Source organism: Rhinatrema bivittatum, chromosome 19 (assembly GCF_901001135.1).
Source record: "Rhinatrema bivittatum chromosome 19, aRhiBiv1.1, whole genome shotgun sequence".
NCBI lineage: Eukaryota > Metazoa > Chordata > Amphibia > Gymnophiona > Rhinatrematidae > Rhinatrema > Rhinatrema bivittatum.
In genome coordinates, this window is record NC_042633.1 from 38,903,360 (window position 1) to 38,927,427 (window position 24,068).

General features: G+C 50.8%; 1 protein-coding gene across 1 annotated transcript in view; it reads right to left on the reverse strand.

Annotated features, from left to right (window-relative positions):
- Positions 1-17,091, reverse strand: part of LOC115080605 (adhesion G protein-coupled receptor E1-like) — a 33,221-nt gene extending 16,130 nt beyond the window's left edge. The window contains exons 1-8 of the mRNA XM_029584872.1: positions 16,642-17,091; positions 12,816-12,911; positions 11,933-12,146; positions 9,500-9,612; positions 5,543-5,641; positions 2,818-2,979; positions 952-1,028; positions 516-605 (exon numbers count right to left, since the gene is read on the reverse strand). Coding sequence (XP_029440732.1) covers positions 516-605; positions 952-1,028; positions 2,818-2,979; positions 5,543-5,641; positions 9,500-9,612; positions 11,933-12,146; positions 12,816-12,911; positions 16,642-16,672 — 882 coding nt within the window. The 5' untranslated portion in view covers positions 16,673-17,091. The remainder of the gene's footprint in view (positions 1-515; positions 606-951; positions 1,029-2,817; positions 2,980-5,542; positions 5,642-9,499; positions 9,613-11,932; positions 12,147-12,815; positions 12,912-16,641) is intronic.
- Positions 17,092-24,068: the final 6,977 nt, after the last annotated feature.

The following is a 24,068-nucleotide window of genomic DNA, read 5'->3' on the forward strand; positions in this document are numbered from 1 at the left end:
CCTTCTATTAAATGCGGAATCACACCCCGTGCCCTGCCGCTCCCCCCAGGCACGGTTTCACGTTTACGTATGCCACGAGCACGCGACCTTCTATTAAATGCGGAATCACACCCCATGCCCTGCCGCTCCCCCCAGGCATGGTTTCACGTTTACAAATGCCACGAGCACGCGACCTTCTATTAAATGCGGAATCACACCCCGTGTCCTGCCGCTCCCCCCAGGCACGGTTTCACGTTTACAGCGAATGCTGAAACGTCATTTTGCGCATATTATGAATTCTTCTTCTTCGGACGTCTGAGCCACTGACGGCTGGAACACAGGTCTTGGGTTGGCTGGGATAATACAGTGCAAGGGGTAGCAGCCTGCTTTTCAGGGCATGCAAATTAATAGGCATAATATATATCCTCAAACTGTGGAGTCTGCATGCAAATATACCTCATGCATATTCTTTGTGACTATCCTAAGAACCAGGACTGGCGTTTGCATGCCCCATTATTCGGAGCTACGGGGCTCACCTCCAGAGAAACGTTGGCAGCGGCAGTGTCGTTCCTGCAGGGGTCGGTGTTGATGCCCAGCGTCAGGGTCACTAAGTAACAGAAGGGGGTCTTCACGGGCCCAGGAGGGAGACGAGAAAGAAAAGGCAAGTTAGGGGCCGAGAAACAAAAGGCAAGTTAGTTAGCCGAGCCGCACAGAGGCTGAACATGGCCCTCAGCGTTACCGTTTAGTACAGCGGTGTACGCAGCACTGCACACACGCTGCATCGCATGACGCCAAGGTCGCGCGCGGGCGTGCAGGCTGTGCCAGAGGCGGGAAGGAGGTGAAGCGGCTCACCCCAGGGGGGTCGCGCGCTGAAATCTAGCACAGCGTTCTCAAAGAGAGAGGGCATTTCAATTCCAGCAGATCTGCTTAGCTCTTAAACCTGTAGGAGGAGGATTGAGGAGGATACAGTACCTGTTCGGACGAGTACTGGCACTCTCTTATCTGGCGGTTGTTTTCTATGAAATCGCCTCGGCATTCCAAGTCAAGGGCTGGAAAGTGAACACCCAGAGAGGGTCATTGCAATCTGCTCTTCCTTCCTTTGCACCATAAAAGTCTTTGAAGTGACGTTTGTTGTCCGTCCACTCCAGGACTGTCGAACTCATTTGAATGCGGGGGCTGCACTGGAAAAAAAGGCTGGGGATGGGGAAGGGGAAGGAGTATTCCCCCTGCCACCCCTACATGTACACACCTACATGCACACACACACTCCCTACAATCACACACACACACACACACACCCTACAATCACACACACACACCCCCTACAATCACACACACACACACATACCCTACAATCACACACACACCCCTACAATCACACACCTACATGCACACACACACACCCTACAATCACACACCTACATGCACACACACACCCCCTACAATCACACACACACACACCCTACAATCACACACCTACATCCCCTACAATCACACACACTCACCCCTACATGTACACACCTACATGCACACACACACCCCCTACAATCACACACCTACATGCACACACACACACACCCCTACATGCACACACACACACACACACCCCTACATGCACACACTGGCTGTTCAAAACTTAAAATCCTTTTCCTGAAACTTGGGAGCAGGTGGAAATCACAAAGGGGGACATGCACTGCTGCTTAGTGCACGTCAATACAGAAAATAAACCCCCAGTAATCAAAGACACTGGTAAATGTCCATTTCCTGGCAGTAGGTGCTGTTTAAAAGGGCATTTCCCCAGTGCTAGCTGCAGGCTCCTTCCAGGTAGGATGCTGCAACGTTTACATTCCTCGGAAACCCCTAAATGACGCTCCTTCAGGCAGTCTTCCCTACGATTCCCCAAAACATCTTGTCTGATGGAGGAGTGTGAGATCCCAGGAAGATGCCTGAAGGAATTCCCAGGAATTCAGCCTCGGGCCCCAGGACACAAGTATCCCTGTCCTTGAGCTCCCAGGGCGGGGAGCCCTCTCCGTAGCAGAGACCACCTCCCGAGACACCCCCCCCCCCTCACCCTCCCTGTTGCTGTTTCCCGACTTCTGTGAAATCACCCGCAGCTTGGGGAGTGTCGGAGCACCACTACCCCCCCCCCCTGCTCTCTCTTCCCTCGTCTCCCAGCTGCAATCACTTTTCTGACTCTTATGTCCATTTATTTTTGGGGATTAAAAATCAGGCTTTCTGACGCTTCATGCCCAGTTCATTTATTTCTTCTTTTTTAGAAGGGGGGGGGGGGAGGGGGATGTCAGTAATTGGTGCAGGGAAGGGAGGAGGGAGAAGGAATTTGGGGGCTAAGGTGGGGGGGGGGAGAGGATTTGAGAGGATTTGAGAGGAGGGGGCGCGGAGATGGGATCTCAGGCGGCGGGGGCAGAGGGAGCGTGGAGGAAAGTGGAGACTGGGGAGGGGAGGGGGAGAAGCAGCCGAGGGGTCAGAGCAGTGGGGGCTAAAACCCAGGTAAAGCGGGGGTTCAGATCCCTCGTGACCTTGGGGGCAGGTCACTGCACCCTCCATTGCCTCCGGTGCTAACTTAGGGGGCCCTGATTACTCTAAAGCTCACAGCCCCCCCTCTCTCTCTCTGCTCCCCTCACTCACGCCTGCTCCGCCGCATCCTTTCTATGGGTCATCATAAGGCCTGGGGACCGCTGCTGCTCTCCTCCTCCTCCTCCTCCAGTGAGTGGGAGAAGGGTGGGTGGAGGGGGGGAGAGATGCAGGGAGTATACAGGGACCCCCCCCCCCCCCCCCCCCGGAATTAGCCATGGTGGAACTTCCCAGAACCCCTTTCACCTGGCTCGGGGCAGAACATCCACTCGGCGTCGCAGTCAAAGTCATTGGTGGTGGCGCACCAGGCCCTGCCGTCGTCGCGCCCCGCGGTTGTGCAGGTGCGGTAACGCTGCCCCTTGTAGCTGAAAGGGAAGACGCACTTCCCTTGCACGCTCGCCGGGACATCTGGAAAGATGAAGAAATTAAAAAAAAAAAAAAAAAAAAAAAGATAACTGGTGTAGGAGTGAAATTAACTTTTATAAGAGTGAGAAAAACCACAGCAGCAAAGTGAAATCTCGGCCCTTGGTACATTTACAAGTGGCAAGTGAAATAGGGGACGCAGAGGAAAGGTGTCCTCAGTCACTGAAAAAAAACAAACAAACCCCCCCCCAAAAAAACCAGAAACTATTGCCAGGTTCTTCCAGGATTAACCTCACGGGGAGCTAAGAGTTCAGAGGGACCCTGCACGCTGTCCTTCTTGTTGACGGGGAGCGCGGAGAAGCTCTGCTGATTATCTGCGCTGGGCGACTTATCGCCGGCGTAGGCGTACGTTTCCCCCTTCTCTTCCCGGTCAGTGGCGCCCAGAAACATAAAAAACAACAACTTTCCTTCGAAGTTTGCTTGCAGGGCACGCTGTGATTTTTGGCTTGCGCTGCATCGGCTTTTCTGGTTAAGAGCGTCGCCTGCATCCCCTGGAGGGCAAGCCAGTGGCCGACACACGGGTGGGGTGCTGGGGTGCTGCGCTGGTTCTCGCCCGTGTTCTCCATCGCCATCTGGAATTCATGTTGCACGTTCTGTAAATCATTGCTGTAATGCAGCACTGAGTCTGCTTTCAGGGATCATCTCTGCTGTTTGCAATACACCAGCTTTGCCGGCGCGCCTCTCCTGTTTTATCACCGCAGCTTCTCATACTCGTATTAAGTGTTATTTCACTCATACGCAAGTTATTTTTTGGAACTCTTTAAGAACGTAACGTGGCCGGGTCTATTCTTTTGAATAGTTTCATCCAGCTTTCACGTAGCCTCTTGCACCACCGGCAAGTCTCTTCTCATATTGCTTTTTTTTTTTTTTCCTACTATTGATCCTTTCCTCCTTATTTTTTTCATACTCGTAGGCAATAACTCATTTCCCCGTTCTACAGGACCGGGCACTAATGGGCTTTCCGCATTCCTGGGGCCGATGCAATACGGCACGCCGAGCCGAGCTCGCTGTTAACCCGCAGTCGGGACGCGGGTAGGATAAGGCCCCCTAATCAATCCCCCGATGCGATAAGGAGATTTGCGCATTATTCAACGCGCGTCCAACGTGGAGCGGATATAATAGCGATCGTCGCACGCAATCGCACGTGAATGAGGGTATTACGCATTCACTCCCGATGCAAAAAAAACCCAAAAGAAAAACCGTGCGTCTCGGATGCACATTTAACTGTCATCTATTTACGCCTGCCCAGAGCAGGCGCTAATAGCCGTGCGCATAAAAAAAAAAAAAGTACAGAAAAGCAGTAAAAACTGCTTCTCCGCACTGCCTCCTACTTAATATCGTTGTGATAGGAAAAATAAAAGAAACAAAAGTGAAAAAAATAAAATAAAATTGGCAGTCGGACCATCACAAAAACCGAAGCCGAGTTTATTGGCCTCGGTTTTCGTGACCAGCGTGCGGCCGTCACGAAAACCGAATTGGGTTCGCGTTAGCAAGGAGGCGCTAAGGTCGCAACCCTAGCACCTCTTCGCTATCCCGCCCCCTAATTTAAATATCGCATGGCGCGCGCCCCCCCTTGTTAAATTCTGGCGTTCGTTTTTAAAGCCATAAAACCGAAAGGGCCGCCGTCCGAGCGAGTCTGATCTTCGCAGTGGGGGGGAGCTTTGCGCTCCGCTGACCAGCATGAGGCACGGCGCTCGCCTGTGGGCATCAACGCGTCAGGGGCGCATTCTCCGCAATCGGGGGCACCCCCCCCCCACTCTGTGGAATGAACCTTTCCCCGAATCCGTGCAAAAACGATCCTTGATCTCCTCGCTTTCCAAAAGAAGCTTGAGGTGCTGTTCCCAGAGGCGTTTCCTCTTTTAACCACCGTTAGAAGAAGTTTGCTTGTAATTTCCGGACGTTATATTAAAAACAGAGATCAATACACGTCTTTTATCGTCGTCGGCTTAGCAGAGCCGGTCTGTCACAGGGGGAAAATAAGCGTTTTTTAAATAAATAAACAGGAGGAGCTTTCGAAACTTTGTGAATATTCCCTTGGAAATCCAACCATTTGAACCCAAATAAAAAAAAACAACGTGTCTGTAACAATTTGCTCGTCTCGGTTGCCCGCTGAGTGACTTCAGGACAGCGCCGCTGCTTTAAGTTAAAAAAAAAGAGTCGAGCAGCTTAGGCACAGCTTTTTTTCTAAGAGAAAAGGGGATGCTGTGGCGGAAGTATCTGAGAGCAGGTGTTGAGGAGGAAGCTGCAGGCTCACCCGGGTTCAGAGCACGGGGGGGGGGGGGAAGGTGGCTCGGTGCAGGGAGGAAGCTGAAGGCTTATGCGCCCTAAATATCTCTCCCCCCCCCCCCCCTCCAGCCGCTGCCTGTAAACGCTCAAATAGAAATTAGCCGATTATGCGGAGGGGAGGACAAACGCACGTCATGTTGGGGCAAAGCGATGAGAGAAAGATGGGCCCGTGACCGCGTTTCCCCAGAGAGCTTGCGGCCCTGTGAAGGATAAAGAGAGAGATTAAACGCACTTAAATGGCCCGAATCTTTCCTGTACATACCTAGAGCGTCCCAGTCGTCAAAGTCTTTGAAACCATATTTGTAGTTCGGGAGATCCCACGCCCCCGAGTTGGAGTCACCAGCGCTGGAATCCGTACCATCTGCGGCATAAGAAAGAAAAAAATAAATGCGGTGCGTTTCGTTGACTTGGGGTGAAAAGCATCTCCTGCCTCTTCGCTTGCTCTGCTGCGGACGAGCTGCGTTCAGAGCGCAGGCCAAGTTCATGAAAAGAAGGCGAGCAGAATAATAAAAGCGGACGACGGTTTGGACTCTTAGGGTCGTGACTTTGTCCACTGTCTAAACCTAATTTCATCAGCAGGGAAGTGGTTTTTTTGTATTTAGCCAGCTAAGCAGATCTTGTCCCTCTGTCAGCTCACAGCAAAAGTGCCCTTGGGAAACATTTAAAAAAAAAGAGTTTATGAAACTGTCCTGGAGAGAGAGGGGAAGCGCCGTCCTGCGGGCGACATTAAAAACAGACGCTCAAGAGTAGGCACTGCTACATCACCGGGGATAACATTTAAATGAGATGGAGGGTGTTTTAGTGGCGAGAACCCGTTTTAAACGAAGCAGCTGTGTGAGGCACTCGGGAATGAATGTAAGAGCACAAGTCGCATTTTTGGAAAGGGTTGATGGAAAATTACTTTATTTCGATTACAAAGAATCCCAGCCAATTACCCATGCCGGGTCAGAGCGAGGGTCCATCGAGCCCAGCATCCTGTTTCCAACAGAGGCCAATCCAGGCCACAAGAACCTGGCAAGTACCCAAACACTAAGAAGATCCCATGCTACTGATGCAATTAATAGCAGTGGCTATTCCCTAAGTAAACTTCATTAATAGCAGTTAATGGACTTCTCCTCCAAGAACTTATCCAATCCTTTTTTGTCCTACTACAACCGAGTTCCTATAGGGCCACAAATGCCCCTGACTCATACCAGCAGGGCTTAATACTGCACCGCAGCACAGAAAGTGTCCTGTCAGGCCTCGTAAATGACCTGCTTGAATCACGGAGAATCTGCTCCGCTGCCTTTGATATGATAAGACAATGAGGTTCTGACTACTGGACTAAGGCAGCTAGGCCCAACAGCCTCGGCCTTCACTTGGTTGAAATCCTACCTCAACTGCTCCGACTGTCTCTGGCAGCTGCGTGTGGAGGACTATTGATACAGCCCCCTTACCAAGATCAGAGGCCATCAGATCACCTCCGATTCCTGTGCACATAACGTTCGGCTTGTGATGCAACTTGATCCTGACCCAGGCAAAGCAAATTGACCTCAACTATTCCTTATAGAAGGAATTTCTGCCTGGCTTTGGTCAAACAAACCGAGACTCAGCTCACAAAAAAAGACTAAAATGCTGTGGGTTGAGGAAAAAGGATCCCAGCTGCCCGGGATCAAAGGTTATCCCGGGAGGTTACAGGCCTTCCCTACAGAAGAAATAGAGCCATCTCCATCATCGGCCCAAAATTATGGAACGCACTACCTCAACACCTCAATTCGCAAGAAAAACTTTAAATCTTTTAAAAAAGATCTTAAAGATTGGCTACTCTCACAGTCGTACAATGGCTGCTCACCCAATGACAAATGAACATAATCTTTTTCTTATCCACCTTCACGTTCCTTTTTATGCCAGCAACCCCCTCCTTCTGTCTTTCGTCCTGTCTTGCAGAAACCTTTTTTCTCTTTAACGGTTTCAACCGTCTACTTCAAGTGTTGCTTACACTCATAACTATTGTTCAAGGTATTGTTCAATGTATTTATTGACTTTGTTAAGTTAATGTTCTGACTCATTCTCTGTCACTCTGTTATGAATTTAAATGTAACTGGTTTGTTATAATGTAAACCGGAGTGAAGGCTATGTCAGCTGTACCTCGGTATATAAACAAATGCTAAATAAATAAATAAATAAATACAGTCGCCAAGTTCAAAGCCTTAGGGTTTCTACTGGCTCCGAAGCCCCAGGTCCTAGCGGTCACCGAAGCAGCTTTCTTCCAGCTGGGCCAGCTACCACGCCCGACTGCTTCTTGAAGACGCCTCCCTTTGCACACAATCATCCAGGACCGCCCGGGATCTCTCCCACCCGGACTGCTGCAAAGCGCTCTGCGTCGGGATGGGCGCCAAAACCGAACCCGGTGGCTACGGCTCGTTCAGGTCGCCGCAGCTCAGGTGCTCACGAATGGGAGAAAGTCAAATGTAAGATCGCACCAACCTTAAAAAGGCCTTCCCACCGGTCCCCCGACGCTCTATATTTGTGCCAAATTCAGAATCCTAGCTTTGGTTTACAAAGCCCTTACAAGCAGTGCCCCAAAAACCTGCCTCGGCCATCATATGCACCTCCCTGCCCCTTTGCGCTCGTGGGCGCCAGTAAAAGGATCTACAGAGGCGCAGTCCCGCCACTGCGGAACGCGCTGCCGCCAATCAATCGGAGCTGCTGGAAAGCTGCTAAAACCCCCCCCCCCCAAAAACCACGGCTCTTTCAAACAGCCAAAGCCCAGAGATGAAATCTAAACTCTGCACCAAATAAGCATTGCCTGGCTACCGTAGCACTATGGCGGCACTACCCTCGCCACCTTAGGCAAGCTGTAGAGACGGCCTCCAGATACCCTGCTGCCAAGTTACTCTTCTTTACTTCTAACTTGTGAAGGTAAACCTTAGCCCTCACCCTGTGAGCCTGTAGGGGCCGATATTTGGTCACTATCCGGCCGGATAGACGTATCCATTTAACTTGGGCCGCGATAATTCAGCTTCGCGCTCGCACCAGCCGGTATATTCTGCTATCTTACAGTTATTCAGATTAAGCTGAGAAGGGCAGCCCTAGGCTCATCCGGCTAAACAAACCGAGGGAGGAATAGCCCCTAGTGCTTGTAGCAGAAGCTTAGGGGGTTCAGATCCGGTCGCGTCATCTTCCAGCGCTTGACGGTGACCTCTCTGAGCTGCTCGCCGTGCCCAGATACACACAGGGCATCGCTCACAGCTGCCAGGGCCCAAAGCTAAGGGGCACTGATGAATAGCGGGCCTTTTAGCATCTCTTGTACCTATCACATACGTCTATGACCTCCTATGAATTTTATCCTGCTGTGAAAGGGACCTCCCCGAAGCCTTTAACCTTTAAGTTATGCCTTCGGCTTCCCATTACCGCTATGACTCTGTGAATGCTTTCAACTCCTTCACGGGCCTGCGGGATGTCCTGGGACACCGCAGCACTTTTTTGCTGACTGTCTCTTTATGCTCAGTCTGATTTTACATATTCTTCTCCAGTTTCCTTGTTCACCACCTCTGCATTAATAAGCACCAAGGTCTTCTGCTCCCAGGATATGGATAGAAATTAAAACTATTCACGTAGAACGCCTCTGCCCATTGCCCTTAGCACTGCTGCTGATGCAGTGCTACAGGCCCCTGCTTGGCTTCTGGCTCTTCCTTCATTTCCTGTCACCAGAGTTTCCTCTGCCCTTATCTCCTGCTTCCTTTTAAATCTGTCGGTATTCTTGCATTCACCATCCTCTCTGTGAATAACTATCTCCTGACGTTACTCCTCGCTCTTTCTCCTCAGGACTTCCTATCATGATCAGGACTTCCTTTCTACAGGAAAAATAAGATATTTGTACCTTTCAGGCATTTCGATGCCTCTGTCACATTTCTCCTCTCCTCCGGGGAATACACATCTATCTTTGGCGTGGATCTGCACCATTCTGGTAGCCTCTCTCTCTCTCTAGTCTAGATTACCTCTTGCCCGTCTACATCCTTGCAGATGCAGACAGTTTGAAAACTGTCCCCTTGATGAATCTCCTTAAGCCTGTGTGTCGCCTTACCACATTGCGAAGTAACGCAAAACTCTGCCAAAAAAGACACTCAGAACCTTAAGGAGCAAACCTGTCACATTCGGAACGTCTCGCGCCACATTTTTGTTTTTTTTTTTGTTCGGCACGGATACTGGAAAAACCAAAAAGGGAAGAGGGACTCACGTCGGGATTCGCAGTAATACTCGACTTCCAGGTATTTGTAGGTGTTGCCACAGGGGTCCGACTGAAAGTAGGAATTGTCGGCAGGCACCTCACACTGACTCCGGCTGTTGCACCTGCAAAGACAGAAGACAGAGGGCGCTGCCGGTCACGTCAGGGCGCGCGTTACCAGAATATAAACCACGGGCGTGCCCGGCCCTATCCTTTCGCTCACCGGCGCTCCGGCTGTTAGAGAAGCCTGTGGCTGGGAGTGGGGGTGAAGCAGGTGCTTAGTGGGGGGAAAAAAAAAAACTTCCAGGGCAGGGCAACAGCAGAGAAAAAATAATAAAATAAAATTTAAAAAAATGAATGGACTTGGCTTTAAACTCCCCTATCCCTTGTGTCTTCAAGAGACAGCCCCACAGAGAGATGCATTGCTGCGTTGTACCTCTCCGACTCCTGTCTAGGGATGGGAGAGCCTCTAATTGTACTCCCAGCAGCCCTGTGGGAGAGCTGAGGCTCTGTCACATCGCGCAGGTAAGGAGTAGGTGCGTAAATCTTTAGCTCAGCACCCACGCAAGAGCGGAAGCTTACAGGGGGGGGGGGGGGGCAGGGAGATTTTAAACTCCACGCGCCGAATGACCGGGAGCCGGCGCACAGACCTTCAGAGTCAGGGGAAGACCATGCCGAGAGCGCGGGACCCTCGGCCACTGGGCCCCGCCTGCGGCACCCCGGGCGGCGAAGGAGCCGGAAGACCCGGTCATCTGCGGCCGAAGGCTCTCACTTGACCTGATCACGGCTTTTTTTTTTTTTCCCCTCCCTTTATTTTGAGTCGATTTATGGAAACTTGAGGTAGCTACGAAGCTTAGCTAGGAACCTGAGAAATACAACTGCGGCTACGGCTTAAGAAATGTAAAAAAAAAAAAGAACATAAAAATGTTATGAAAATCTACCCGTTGAACGGATGGCGATGCCATCGAATAGGGAACTACAGTTAGTGAGAAACATCGGACCCCCCCCCCCCCCCCCCGAAAGGATGCAGCTTATTGTACATAGTAAGAATGGTCATTAATAAAAACGTCAGTCACACATCGGTTAGAACAACACCGGGAAAAGGATCCATTAGGCGAACTGGGCAGTCCACCCTGGAGCGGCGAAATCTCACCCGCGTAAGGTCCGGAACCAGTACCACCCCCCTCTGCTTAGCACAGCTCCCAGGCAGGCGAACACCAGACGATGTCAGGGATCTGGGTGCCCGCGAGGCCACTTCCAGCGCCAAAGCAAGGTCCGACTGGGATGGGCGGATCCACCCCGGGTAGAAATCCCACAGCTGGTGGAGCTCTGGAGGTACCGGCTTAGTCGGCACGGGCTGCGATGAAGGAAAAGTCTCAGTTCGTCCTCTAAATTGAAGAACCTGGAGAACTTGTCTCTGGTTAATGTTCCGAAAATACCACTGGTATTTCCCACAGGGATGCAGATATTGAAAATTCCTGCGCAGTCTGTCCCTCGTGTTACCTTCCCCCTTTTAAGAAGGAGGTTAAAGGTCACCCGACTGCACCTGATGATAGTTTGAATTTAACCCGGAGACTGGAGAACACTGATAAGACTGCAGGTCCAGCCATCTTCGCTGTTACCTTAGCCAATCCCTGCCAGGATCTAAAGCTATTTAACATGTGCTTTCCAGGCATGGGGAGGATTTATTTTTTTTTTTAATCTGAAGATCATAAGAATGCAAGGAGCTGCCATGCTGGGTCAGAGCCAGGGTCCATCAAGCCCAGCATCCTACGTCCAACAGTGGCCAAAGCAGGCCACAAGAACAAAAAAACAGAGACCCTGGCAGCAGTGGGGATTTGAACCCATGCCTCCGTAGAGACTGGAGCCTTAATCTGGCACCTTAGACCGCTCGGCCATGCTACCCCTAGCATGCTGCTTGCTTTTTTTTTTGACTGAGCCGTGACGCCCAGATCTTTTTTCCTGGGAGGTAGCTCCTAATAGGGAACCTTAACATCGTGTAACTTTGGCATAGGGTTATTTTTTTTTCCCTACGTGCATCACCTTCCACCGTGGCAAAGAGACTCGGAGCAAAGGCAGACGTGTCCCCCAGTCGCGCGCTTCCGTTTTCCCCTCAGATTCCCTTGTAACTGTGCGCTCTCTTTAAGCCACATCCACCGACTTGTTTCTGACTAATGAGATGGTGCCTGTAATCCCCTTCCTGCTGAATTCAGGCTCAGCGCAGTTGGTGAGTTACGTCCTTCAGCGCTGAAGCATAAACCTGGGCGGGGGGGGGTAATTTGCGCTCCCGGCGCGGGGAATTCTGAGTTTCGGGGGAACGGGAGAGGGATCCGGGCAGAGTGGCCGGTCCTACTTTTTTTTTTCACCACGGGTGGGCGCGGGGTAGGGTCCGGAGTTGGGATGACCCCGCCCCCCCCTCCCCCCCGGGGATGGCGGGACGCTCACCTCTGGGACACGATCGTCAAGGTGTTGGGAAAGTAGCACTGGAGGTCGTTTAGCTCGTCCAGCCTCCTGACGCAGGTCGTGCCGTCCGTGCGCCCGTAGTTGGCTCTCTCCACCACGATGACGTCGCCGTCCGGGCAGCGCAGTCCGATGGAGTAGCCCTCGCACGCCACCTCGCGCCGCGTCGGCTTGGAGGGCACGGTAGTCCGGCTGAGACCTAGCAGGGCGGGGGAAGGAAAAGACCAGGGTCACCTTTAAACAAAACATTTTTTCCCCCCGTTCTAGCGTCACCCATCGTCGTGGAGCTCGAGCGCCGCAGCGGAGCTTGGCTCACGCCTCCCGTTTGCCCACCGCTCGCAGTCTGCCGTTCCTCCCGTTTCCGACCTCGCGCGCCCTGGCCGATCTCCTGCACCCTGGCCGGAGCCTCGCTCGCAGGCAGTTGTATGAACGTAGGGGGCCCGGCGACCCTAGCTCTGCGTCTAGTGCCGGGCGGCTGGGCCTCGCGCCTGATGTTTTCTGCGGGGCGGAAATGCTCTGTACGTGCACCGCCTGGACCTCGCCTCGCGGGTCAGCTCCGTGGAAGAGCACCGGCACTTTCTGCTGAGCTGATTGGGGGGGGGGGCAGTCGAAGGCTGCGCTGTTTCCTTCGTGGTCTGACTAGATTCTGTCGACTGTGCAAATGCATCGCCCCCATCAGGAAGGGCCCTCCCCCTCCCTACAGCCCCCACTCCTATTTTGGCCACTCTTCCATCGCTCGGGATCTCTGGTAGTCTATAGAAAATCCTGTGTGTGTGTGCGTGTGTCTCTCTCTCTCTCTCTCTCTCTCTCTCTCTGTGACAGCCTTTGAAAATTCACAACCACAGGAACATCGATTGCCATCTCTTACCTGTCGTGCCTGGGCTTTGTGTGGAGCTGATACAATTTGGCTTAATGTAAAACTCCTCAACCTGCCCAGTGCTTGGAGAAACCAGGACAAAAATACCTGGAGGGGAAAAAAAAAAAAAAGAAGAGAAAAAGTTTATTAAGATTTGTTTGTGCTTGGTTTTACAGGGAAGGCCCCCCCTCTGGCTGTCTGCGAGGGTAGATTCGGGGGCATGGAGGGCGTACATAATTCTGATTGGCATCCGGACTGATAATTACTCAAAGCAAAGGTCTTAGAAACCTCTGTCATTTTTTTTTGTTGTTCTTACTCTGCTTCTTATTATTTAATCGACACTGACCCATCACTATAAATACAATTTGGGACCATCCTAGTAGCGGTGAGCGTGTTCATTGCATTACACACTACATCAGTTTCCTCTGCATTTTAATCTCTGATCTCCAAAGCTTTTAACTCTTTATCATTTTTTTATATCTGTTAAAAATTCCATATAATACTTCCTCATTTCCAAAACTCCCCACCCTAGTCGGCACCGTTTTTTGTTTTTTTTTGCACGCTATTTTTCACGGGAAGCCCAAACACCATCCACAGCTGCAGCGCCAATAAGAACAGTCACTTAGTTTTTAGTTGTTGAGCGTGTTTGGGATTTCCTGTGGAAAACAGCAAGAAAAGGTGATTGACTGTGGCGGGTGCTGGAAGTTTGTTGCAGCTCCGTCACCAGTATTGCTGATTTTTAGAGTGCAAATTCGGCACATTCCTGTTTGAATAGTGAAAAAGCCTTTGTGGGAAAATGTTCCTTTTGGTGATTCAGTATTGTAACCCCCCATATGTTGTTTAACCTGGGCTGTTTTATTATTTACAGATAAATCTTAAGCCTCAGTCTTTAAGGTGTTATCCCTGTGGTGGGGAGGGAGAGGAGAGGAGCAGCCAGAAGAAACACAGGGTCAAGCAGAGAGATAGGGGAACTGCCCAGGAGAGAGAGCAGGGAGTGCCGTGCTGAGTCGGGGCAAAGGTCCATCGAGCCCAGCATCCTGTGTCTGCAGTGGTGGCCAGAACAGGTCACAGGTACCTGGCAGATCCCACAGAGGAGATCCATTGCTGGGATAGGAGGTGGGGCTGAATCTGCCACCTGTTAGCTCCATGGGGATGCCCCCATTCTTAGTGCTTTTTGGAAGAGCAAATAATTGTCATCCGGCCTGTTCACTTGTTCCACTCCCAGGGGCGACGTAGGGCGCCCGCAGCTCTTACAGCCGGCCCTGGCCACCCCAGGGAGAGCAGATAAACAGCAGAGGGAAAAGGAGGAGCAAGGAGAGAGAGAAGGCAGGGGGCAATAACCAGAGGAGACAGAAAGTACCCAGGAGAGAGGGGCAGGAATGAGAAAGCGTGGAGGGACCACTGCTCAGGAGAGAGAGAGAGAGAGAAGGCAGGGGGCAATAACCAGAGGAGACAGAAAGTACCCAGGAGAGAGGGCAGGAATGAGAAAGCGTGGAGGGACCACTGCTCAGGAGAGAGAGAGAGAGAGAAGGCAGGGGGCAATAACCAGAGGAGACAGAAAGTACCCAGGAGAGAGGGGCAGGAATGAGAAAGCGTGGAGGGGCCACTGCTGAGGAGAGAGAGAGAGAAGGCAGGGGGCAATAACCAGAGGAGACAGAAAGTACCCAGGAGAGAGGGCAGGAATGAGAAAGCGTGGAGGGACCACTGCTCAGGAGAGAGAGAGAGAGAAGGCAGGGGGCAATAACCAGAGGAGACAGAAAGTACCCAGGAGAGAGGGGCAGGAATGAGAAAGCGTGGAGGGGCCACTGCTGAGGAGAGAGAGAGAGAGAGAAGGCAGGGGGCAATAACCAGAGGAGACAGAAAGTACCCAGGAGAGAGGGCAGGAATGAGAAAGCGTGGAGGGACCACTGCTCAGGAGAGAGAGAGAGAGAAGGCAGGGGGCAATAACCAGAGGAGACAGAAAGTACCCAGGAGAGAGGGGCAGGAATGAGAAAGCGTGGAGGGGCCACTGCTCAGGAGAGAGAGAGAGAGAGAGAAGGCAGGAGGCAATAACCAGAGGAGACAGAAAGTACCCAGGAGAGAGGGCAGGAATGAGAAAGCGTGGAGGGGCCACTGCTGAGGAGAGAGAGCGAGAGAGAAGGCAGGGGGCAATAACCAGAGGAGACAGAAAGTACCCAGGAGAGAGGGCAGGAATGAGAAAGCGTGGAGGGGCCACTGCTCAGGAGAGAGAGAGCGAGAGAGAAGGCAGGGGGCAATAACCAGAGGAGACAGAAAGTACCCAGGAGAGAGGGCAGGAATGAGAAAGCATGGAGGGGCCACTGCTGAGGAGAGAGAGAGAGAAAGGGGGCAATAACCAGAGGAGACAGAAAGTACCCAGGAGAGAGGGCAGGAATGAGAAAGCGTGGAGGGGCCACTGCTCAGGAGAGAGAGAGAGAGAGAGAAGGCAGGGGGCAATAACCAGAGGAGACAGAAAGTACCCAGGAGAGAGGGCAGTAATGAGAAAGCATGGAGGGGCCACTGCTGAGGAGAGAGAGAGAGAGAGAAGGCAGGGGGCAATAACCAGAGGAGACAGAAAGTACCCAGGAGAGAGGGGCAGGAATGAGAAAGCGTGGAGGGACCACTGCTCAGGAGAGAGAGAGAGAGAGAAGGCAGGGGGCAATAACCAGAGGAGACAGAAAGTACCCAGGAGAGAGGGGCAGGAATGAGAAAGCATGGAGGGGCCACTGCTGAGGAGAGAGAGAGAGAAAGGGGGCAATAACCAGAGAGACAGAAAGTACCCAGGAGAGAGGGCAGGAATGAGAAAGCGTGGAGGGGCCACTGCTGAGGAGAGAGAGAGAGAAAGGGGGCAATAACCAGAGAGACAGAAAGTACCCAGGAGAGAGGGCAGGAATGAGAAAGCGTGGAGGGGCCACTGCTGAGGAGAGAGAGAGAGAGAGAGAGAGAGAAAGGGGGCAATAACCAGAGGAGACAGAAAGTACCCAGGAGAGAGGGCAGGAATGAGAAAGCGTGGAGGGGCCACTGCTGAGGAGAGAGAGAGAGAAAGGGGGCAATAACCAGAGGAGACAGAAAGTACCCAGGAGAGAGGGCAGGAATGAGAAAGCGTGGAGGGGCCACTGCTGAGGAGAGTGAGAGGGGGGGGGGGCACTAGGGGGTTCCTGAAAGCTGAATCATCAGCAGGAGCCCTTCGAAGCATTTCTTCATTAAAACCAGTTTCAGGAGGGCGCAGAGGTACGGCAACAAAAACCATATTTAAAGACAATTCTGAGCCCTAAGTCGTACCCACGGGGCTGCAGTGAGAATCTTTATCACAAAAAGAAAAAAAAAACAAAAACCACCACCCTCAGAGTAAGGAGCTAGCACAGGAACTCAGAGTAAGATGGCAGATAAGGACCTGTGGGGCCCAGCTAGTCTGCCCTGTCTTCTTCCTGTCACGCTTAACCCCTTGACCTGGCCTGACAGATCTTCCAGGCGTTAACATCCAGACATATCTCCTGGATATTTCACCTCTGCCGCCCATCCCCTGCCTTCCCCATCAGTGAGAAGACGGGCTCCTTCCCTGGTACCCACGAACCTCCTGACAGAGTCTGCTGTAAAAAAAAAAAAAGTGCTTTGTGCTGGAGATCTCATGTGAAGCATCACACTTTCCACATAAGAAATGGGCATTTCCAGCAGTTCAATAAATAAGCTTGTTGTTCTGTTCGGGGAAGACTTAGGCATTTCCCCCCCCCACAGACCCGAGACAGGAGTCCCGGGTACACCCGGCTCTCTGTAGCCCCTTTCACCGTACCCCTCTAACTTTCGGACCCAGCTTGCCCGGACGGTAAAAGCGGTGTCTTACCCAGCAGCAGTGAGATGCGTCTGTTCCCCATCCTGCCAGACGGTCTGTGACGGCAAAGGGGGCTCTGCAGTTCTCCTTATCGTGCTGCGGCACAGAGGGTTGAGCAAGGGACTGGGTGCGAGAAGCAAGCAGGCTCGGGTTTTGCCTTAGGACGGCTGTTATTTAAGGACCTGAGTCAGCCACGCATTTTCCCACGGACAGAAAAGCCCTGGACGTACTGGGCCCTCATTGGACGCGTCTTGAGTGGTTACGGCACAGAGCTGTGAAACCTGGAAGATGCTGAGTCAGTTTCCCCCTTTATCCGTCCTCCCACAAGTTACACGGGGGTCAATTTGCAGGGGCTCTGGGTGCCTAATTTTTAGGCTGTTAGGCATTCAAACTGGCACTTTTGAAATTGGCTAGGGTGAAGGTCCTAAAATTAAATTCCTAAGAAGTGGGGCAAACCTAGAGCCGGGGAAAAATTGGATGTATAGTGCTGATTTTCAATGCTAGATGCCAGGACCTCGCAGATGAATTACACGACCCCCAGTAAAGGCGTTCTTCCGCGCTGGCTCCCACGCAACCGCTCCGCGCCATTGCCCACCCACCGAGACCACCAAACCGCGGCGGCAGCGCCGAAGGTGCTTGTGCCGTGAGGGCGCGAGCACGAAGGAACGCAATGGAGGAGCTTGCCCCTTTGTGCACACTTGAAGTGGCGCCTGAATAAATATTTAAATACCGCCCTTACCACACAGCTAATATAATGGAGCCAACACATCCTCATTGAAGCGATCACAAGATAAGGAATGTATATGGAAATCTTCATAGAACCCCAAACACAAGCAATGGAAGAGTGCTACAGCTGATCTACCCAGCGTTGAGTAGCAACTCTACTGTAACCTCTTACTGCCTAATTTTACTCTCCCATTGCTAGACATTCAATCACCCTCAAAGAGAATCTTATTGATAAATGATCTGCTGGAAGAACTGAAACCTGCTACCTTCTGCAATACCGAAATATGGCTGAAAGGCAATCACCCCGACTATGATATCTTTCACTTCCCCAGACACAAACGTAAAGGTGGGGGGTCTGTAATAACTTAATCCCTACAGAGTTGAGATTAACCCTCCCTACGAGGTGGCAATACTAAAATCAACACAACTGAATATAGGTACGGTCTATTGCCCACCTGCTCACCTCTGATTGAAATTTCCATCACCTGTACGCACTCTAATCGTAGGGGATTTTAATCTACATGCAGACAGTGCACCTAAAACCACAGTGTGTGAAATCTTTCTAGATACTATGGAGGCAATGGGTTGGTCACAATTTGTAACCAACCCCCACTCATAAAGCAGGACTCATCCTGGACCTAATATTCGCCAATCACAGTAACTTCATAATCAATTCATCCCACAACATTACTGTCCTGGCCTGATCACCAGCTAATAAAAGCAGAAATAACCCTCCTCAACACACAGCAAACAAGATCATACATTAATCAATCGTTCACATACAGAAAAAAAGATAGAACTGAAAATACTTGAAGAAACTATTAAAAAAAAAATAAGATAACTGATTTTAAACTTGGTAATGCCTCCTCAGCTTTTGACTGTTGGGGAAAAGGTCATCAATGAAATAGCCAATAACCTATGCCCAGTCCAGGAAAAAAAGTTCCCAAAAGGACACAATACTTCTAAACAAAAGGAAACCTTGATATAGCGAAGAACTAAGACATACCAGCAAACCCTGAGTAAATCTGAAAAGCAAAGGCGGAAAAGCCAATCTACGGCATCCCTAGAAAATTACAAATCCCTATTAACAAAATACCATGAACAAATCAATAAAGCAAATAAATAAATACATAAATAAAAGACTATTACGTGGAACAGATTCATGGCGAAATATTTAATTCCAAATTTCTCTTCCAGTTAAAACCCTAATCCAGGACCCATCTTCCTCCACCTCGAATAAGCACGACTTCTGAAAGAATTCCTGCAATGACCATGCCACTTCTCTGTTAGATAAAGATCAGTAGGTTAAAAAAAACACAATTCTCTTCCTGCTTACCAACAAAAGAACCCGAAGGAAAACATCGGGCAAGCAAAAATGGAAAAACATTTGACACCGTACACAAACTTGAAATTCTCCAAATCGTTACAAAAATTGAGCCTGCTATCCACCCAACTGGACCCAATCCCCCACAAGTATTCCTGAAAAGAGTCCACAGCGTAACCACTCCGACGATCCCAACCACGATCAACCGCTGGCTCTCAGAAGGGTTGGTCCCCGCTGGGGCAAAACAAGATACGATTAAACCAATCCTAAGAAAAATAAAAAACTGGCAGAATTGATGATTGGGACAATTATCGAACAATCTCTAACCCCGCCTTTCAACGCTAAAATACTAGGAAAAGCAGTGCTGCGAAATATTTTCCTCTACCGATGCAGTAAATTCGAGAGTCGCAACGATACTAAGGAGTCCTTGGACTGCGAGTTACTTTACTCCACCTTCAGAGCTGGAGTTAAAATTTCCTGCGTTAAAAAAAAAAATGTTGCATTGGGCGTCAATAGCTAATGACGTCATCTACAATGGACTTTAAAAGGCGCTTTGGTTAGGGTGCGCGTTTCAGAAGTGCTAATCTCCCTGCTGCGTCGGATGCTATTATTGCGCGCCCAGAACACACGTCCGAGCAGGTGGTAAACCCATGCTCTAGGCTTATTGCAGAGGCCTGATAAGGAGTGATAAAAATCTCCATGCTGAGGACAGAAGTTTCGTGATACCGTCATGGTCCTATTGATCATTCAGTTGACTTTCAATTTCTACCAGCTAAGTATTCTCTGTTTATATTTTGGCTCCTCTGAAGAAGGCTAGGGCTCAAACGTCGGCTGATGTCGGGACACCAGTAACTGGGTTTTTGGAGGACAGAGGGATTCCTGCACGAATTCAGGACCGCGCTTTTTGTATGTTGTCACAGTAGACATGTTTTGCAGTTCACCTACTTACCCAACTATCACTAAGAAATTACTAGCATAGACTTAAGCTACTCATCGTAATACATTCAAAAAAAAGTCTTTTATTGGGGAGGGTAAATGATTGATGAGAGCTGGGAGTGTGGGATGTCTCTCAGTCAAGCCTTACATGGCCTGCGGCATTGGTCACATGGCTTCCAGACTTTAGTGAAAGCGCTGCTTTTTAAGCTAAGCCTGCAGAAGTATTTAAAGAAAGGCTTTTAACAGCTGGAACAGTTCCGAGTGACAGCTATTTACATATATCTGTAAGGTTGCACAATAAGTTCTCGGTTTTCCAGTTGTTTTCAGTAAGTGAGGCTGTCTTCCTGTATCGTGCTGAATTAGGGATTAACTATCTGAATCGCAAGAACAGAACAGATGTGACTCTCTGCTTAAACGTACTGAGATGAGAGGTAGATCATCTGATTTATACTGGAGGAATTGTGGAAGTAATTCCATATAGCATGACAACACCCGGCAGTACATAAGAGCATAAGAACATGCCATACTGGGTCAGACCAAGGGTCCATCAAGCCCAGCATCCTGTTTTCCAACAGTGGCCAATCCAGGCCATAAGAACCTGGCAAGTACCCAAACACTAAGTCTATTCCATGTAACCATTGCTAATGGCAGTGGCTATTCTCTAAGTGAACTTAATAGCCGGTAATGGACTTCTCCTCCAAGAACTTATCCAATCCTTTTTTAAACACAGCTACACTAACTGCACTAACCACATCCTCTGGCAACAAATTCCAGAGTTTAATTGTGCGTTGAGTAAAAAAGCTTTCTGACCCTGAAGTGCTGGAATGGAGGAATCGGAGGATTCAGGAGGCCCGGTGATCAGATAGCCAGTTGGGTTTTCAGGATAATCCCGATGAATGTGCCTTGAACCTCGATTTGATAAGAGGAGATAAATTTACCGATACTAGGCCTGAAATGCAGGCAGATTGATCTCGTGCATAATTCCTCGAGGCTATTCTGAAACCCTGAATGGCTGTGGGGGTGAACAACAGAACAGCTTGGGGGGCTCAGCACTAGAGTGATCCTACAAGTCTAGGGCACTCACTTAGCCTGCCTCTAATGGCCTGCAGCTACCTAGTAAGTAACCCCTGTGTTTAAAGCACATACAGGCCGATGCAATATCGGCGCTCGCTCCCTCAACGTGCGCTGACCGGGGCGCTCAATGCAAATGGAGTTCATTTTGGTGAGTAGAAATGCGTGCCTTGGGGGTGACAGATAATAGCCTCACCAACGTGCATTTGCACGCGATGAGTGCCATTAGCTAGGCGTGCGATTGGACGCACGTTTTGGACGCGCCAGCCCCCGTTTTGCACCGGGGGGGGGGGGGCGCCGTGGACGAGCGTCCAATCGCGGGTTAAGCCACACGCGCCGCAAGCCAGCGCACGGTATAGCGTCGGCCTGATAGCCGGGAAAAGAAAACGAGTTATCAGCGTGGACAAGACGCTGAAGATGCACCTTCTAGCCCGTCGGATTCCTTTCGGGGGAGGGAAGACGAACGGGTGCAGATGTCCCTATGGAATTTCATGTTTCTAAGTGCTTCTGATCACCCGGGAGAGTGATGCTGACATTTGCTGGCGTACATGTTGTAGAAGGGTATGCGGCTGGGGCTGAGGGGAGGGCCTGGGGGATCTCAGTGCACGAGGCGAGTTCCTTTTTCCTCTAGGATTGCTTCAAGAGGTTTTCTACCCTAGAATCCCCTTCTTGGGCTGGTGCAGATGACATCAGCCTCTAACAATCTAAACTTCCTCTTACGCTCATTGTGAAAGCAGTCATATCTCAGCCAGCACGTTGCACGTCTCATTTTTTTAGCGCTTTTTTCTTAAAAAAAAAAAAAAAAAAAGTCTGCACGTTCATTTTGTTTTCCCATCTATGTACATAATATGCCCTGAACTGTTCAACCCTCAGCAACACATTTCAAGCTAGATACAAGTTTATAAAAGCTAGAAAACTAAATAACACTTTCCCAGAAAAACTGAGGGGGTCAAGCCATTAACTGGGAGGGGGGAAATGAGCAAATACTAGTGAAGCAAACCCTCTTTCCTATAAACACTTCTGTATCTAGTCCAAATTTGGAAAAAAAAATTAAACAAAATAAAGTAGAATCATCAACTTTTGATTCCAACGGAGTTTTGAGCTCAGCCGACACCAGTGGGCTTCCTCCTTGTAAGCTGGATCGTAAATTCGCAGTCCCTGAGCGCCGAGGCCAAGAAGATCTTGTTCGTGAAAAAGTTCTTGTAACCCCGCCGGGCAGATTTCAAAAGCACTGCTTCCGCAAAAAAAAAAAAAAAACGCCCGCACGCACGAGCGAGCGGCGTGGAAGATTTAAGAAGCTGCGAAGCACGCGCGCACGCACCCGTCCGAGCACGGAGAATGAGGGGGCGGGGCGCGGGCTTAACGCGCGTCGCGTGCGCGCCGGCTGTGGCGCGCGCCGGCTTGGGAACCTGCGTAACTTTACTGCTGCTCCCGACAATTAATGCAGGTGTCGGGCTTTTAAAATTCACCTCTATCGGTTGCAGGATCTGGGGCAGTAGCTGCCCCCCCTCCTCCCCACCACACCCAACAGATATTGAAGAGTAAAAAGGCAAGTCCACCGAGATGAAAGAGTGGGGGAAGAGGGGACCCTGTACTTTCTGGTCCAGGGCGTACATGTCTCAAGGCAAGTGAAATCTAACAGGAAGCCATGTCAGATTTCAGAAGCAGAGAATACCAGAGCAGCCCAGGGGCCCCAAAGCTTGGATTGTCCACCTTCAAGGACAACCCTGCCCAGGGACGGTGATGGGACTGGTGCAGAACATGTCTTATGGTCAAAGTGCTCACACAAAATGCTTTCTTATTGAACTTTTGAGATGGTGCCAGAGATTGCAGCAGAACGTAAAAGGCTGAAAACACCGGAGGAGACTCCGGCAAAACGGGAGCGGTTCACGTCGGGACTCGTGGGCGAAGTTAGAAGGTGGGAGTTTATAGAATTAGTCAGACGAGCGCTGTTTTTCTGCTTAAGATTCGTGTCCAGCTTGGATGCAACCTCTGCCAGCGGATGGGGGAAAACGCCCGGGACCCTGCTGGCGCTGCCACCTGCCTGCCCACCTGTCTCAGGAAAAAAACCGCTGTGGCCCTGCCGACGGGGTGGCCCTCCGGCTCCCTGCAGCCCCCCGGGGGGGGGGGGGGGGCGCAGGCGCTGCAAAGCGCGGCCACGGGCCCGACGGGGCCCATCCCCCTGGGCGCGCTCGCCTGAGCCGCCCGCCGCAGAAAATCCTGCAACGGCTCCGGTCGGCGCTTCTGACTTGCCCCCGGCTTCATCAGGAACGCAAACCTCTTCCTAAGCCCAGTGGTCACCCGGCGGCAGCGGCCTGGCCACTTCTTTTGAAGAAAAAAACAAAAAACTACCCCAGAAAAGGATCTACTTTCCCGCTGCTGCCATTCAGCGTGGAGGAGGAGCCAGGACCTCTGGCTATCGGGCCCCCGGGATGGTGCGGGCAGAGCCAGTCCAGGGATTACCCACCTCCCCCGCCCCACTTGGCTCCACCTGAGGGGACGGTCCACGAAGGCGCCCCTAGCACCTCAGGGAGCCCCCCAAGCTGATTTCTGACTCTCTCTCTCTGTTCTATTTTATTTATTTATTTTTTTAAACTACTCTGACTCAGACTGCAGGTTTTTTGCACCTCTGCCGTCTGCCGGAGACAGAAATAACTGAGGGACTGCAGGCGGCACGCTCGGTTACGCAGCAGTGCCTGAAACGTTTTTTTTTTTTGTTGTTCTCTGTCTCCATCTGCTGGTAGGGGATGCACAAGCCACTCGTCCGGACCGATCTGGGGTACAGGCAGGAACTCTCTCTTATTGTTGAAAAGAAAGTTACGATGGCCACTGCATCTCGGCTCTGCCTCGTCTCTCCAGCACTCATTCGGTTAACCAGAACCTGCAGGTTCTCTCTTTTTTTTTTTTAGAGGGGAAGAAAAGAAACTCGACTTCCTTCATGTTTTCCTCTATTAATAAAACTGCCAGATTTCCGCTCCGATAAAATGTTGAAATGGATGAGTTAAACATAAATCCAGATTTATGATTCACGTGCCTGCTAGAAGAACCTCTGTGTGCTGACATTAACATTTCTCAAGCCCCTGTCCCCCCCCCGATTCTGCACTGGATGTTGAGATTTCTGTTCTGTTCCCAGAGCCCCATTCTTTACATAGAAAACTCAGGTGCTTGAAAGCTTGACCTCCCCGTTTTCCTCTGATCCGAAAGCTTATTAATATGGAAGCTCCCATAGTCAGAATGGCTCGAGGTTGAGGAAAGGATTAGATTCCTTCCTATCTCGCTATTTAACCCCCCTTTGCTAACAAGGGGCTTGGGGGACCCTCTGCCACAGAAAGGACTACATTTTGAAACCAGAGTGTTTATGTAATCCCCCCCCCCTACTACC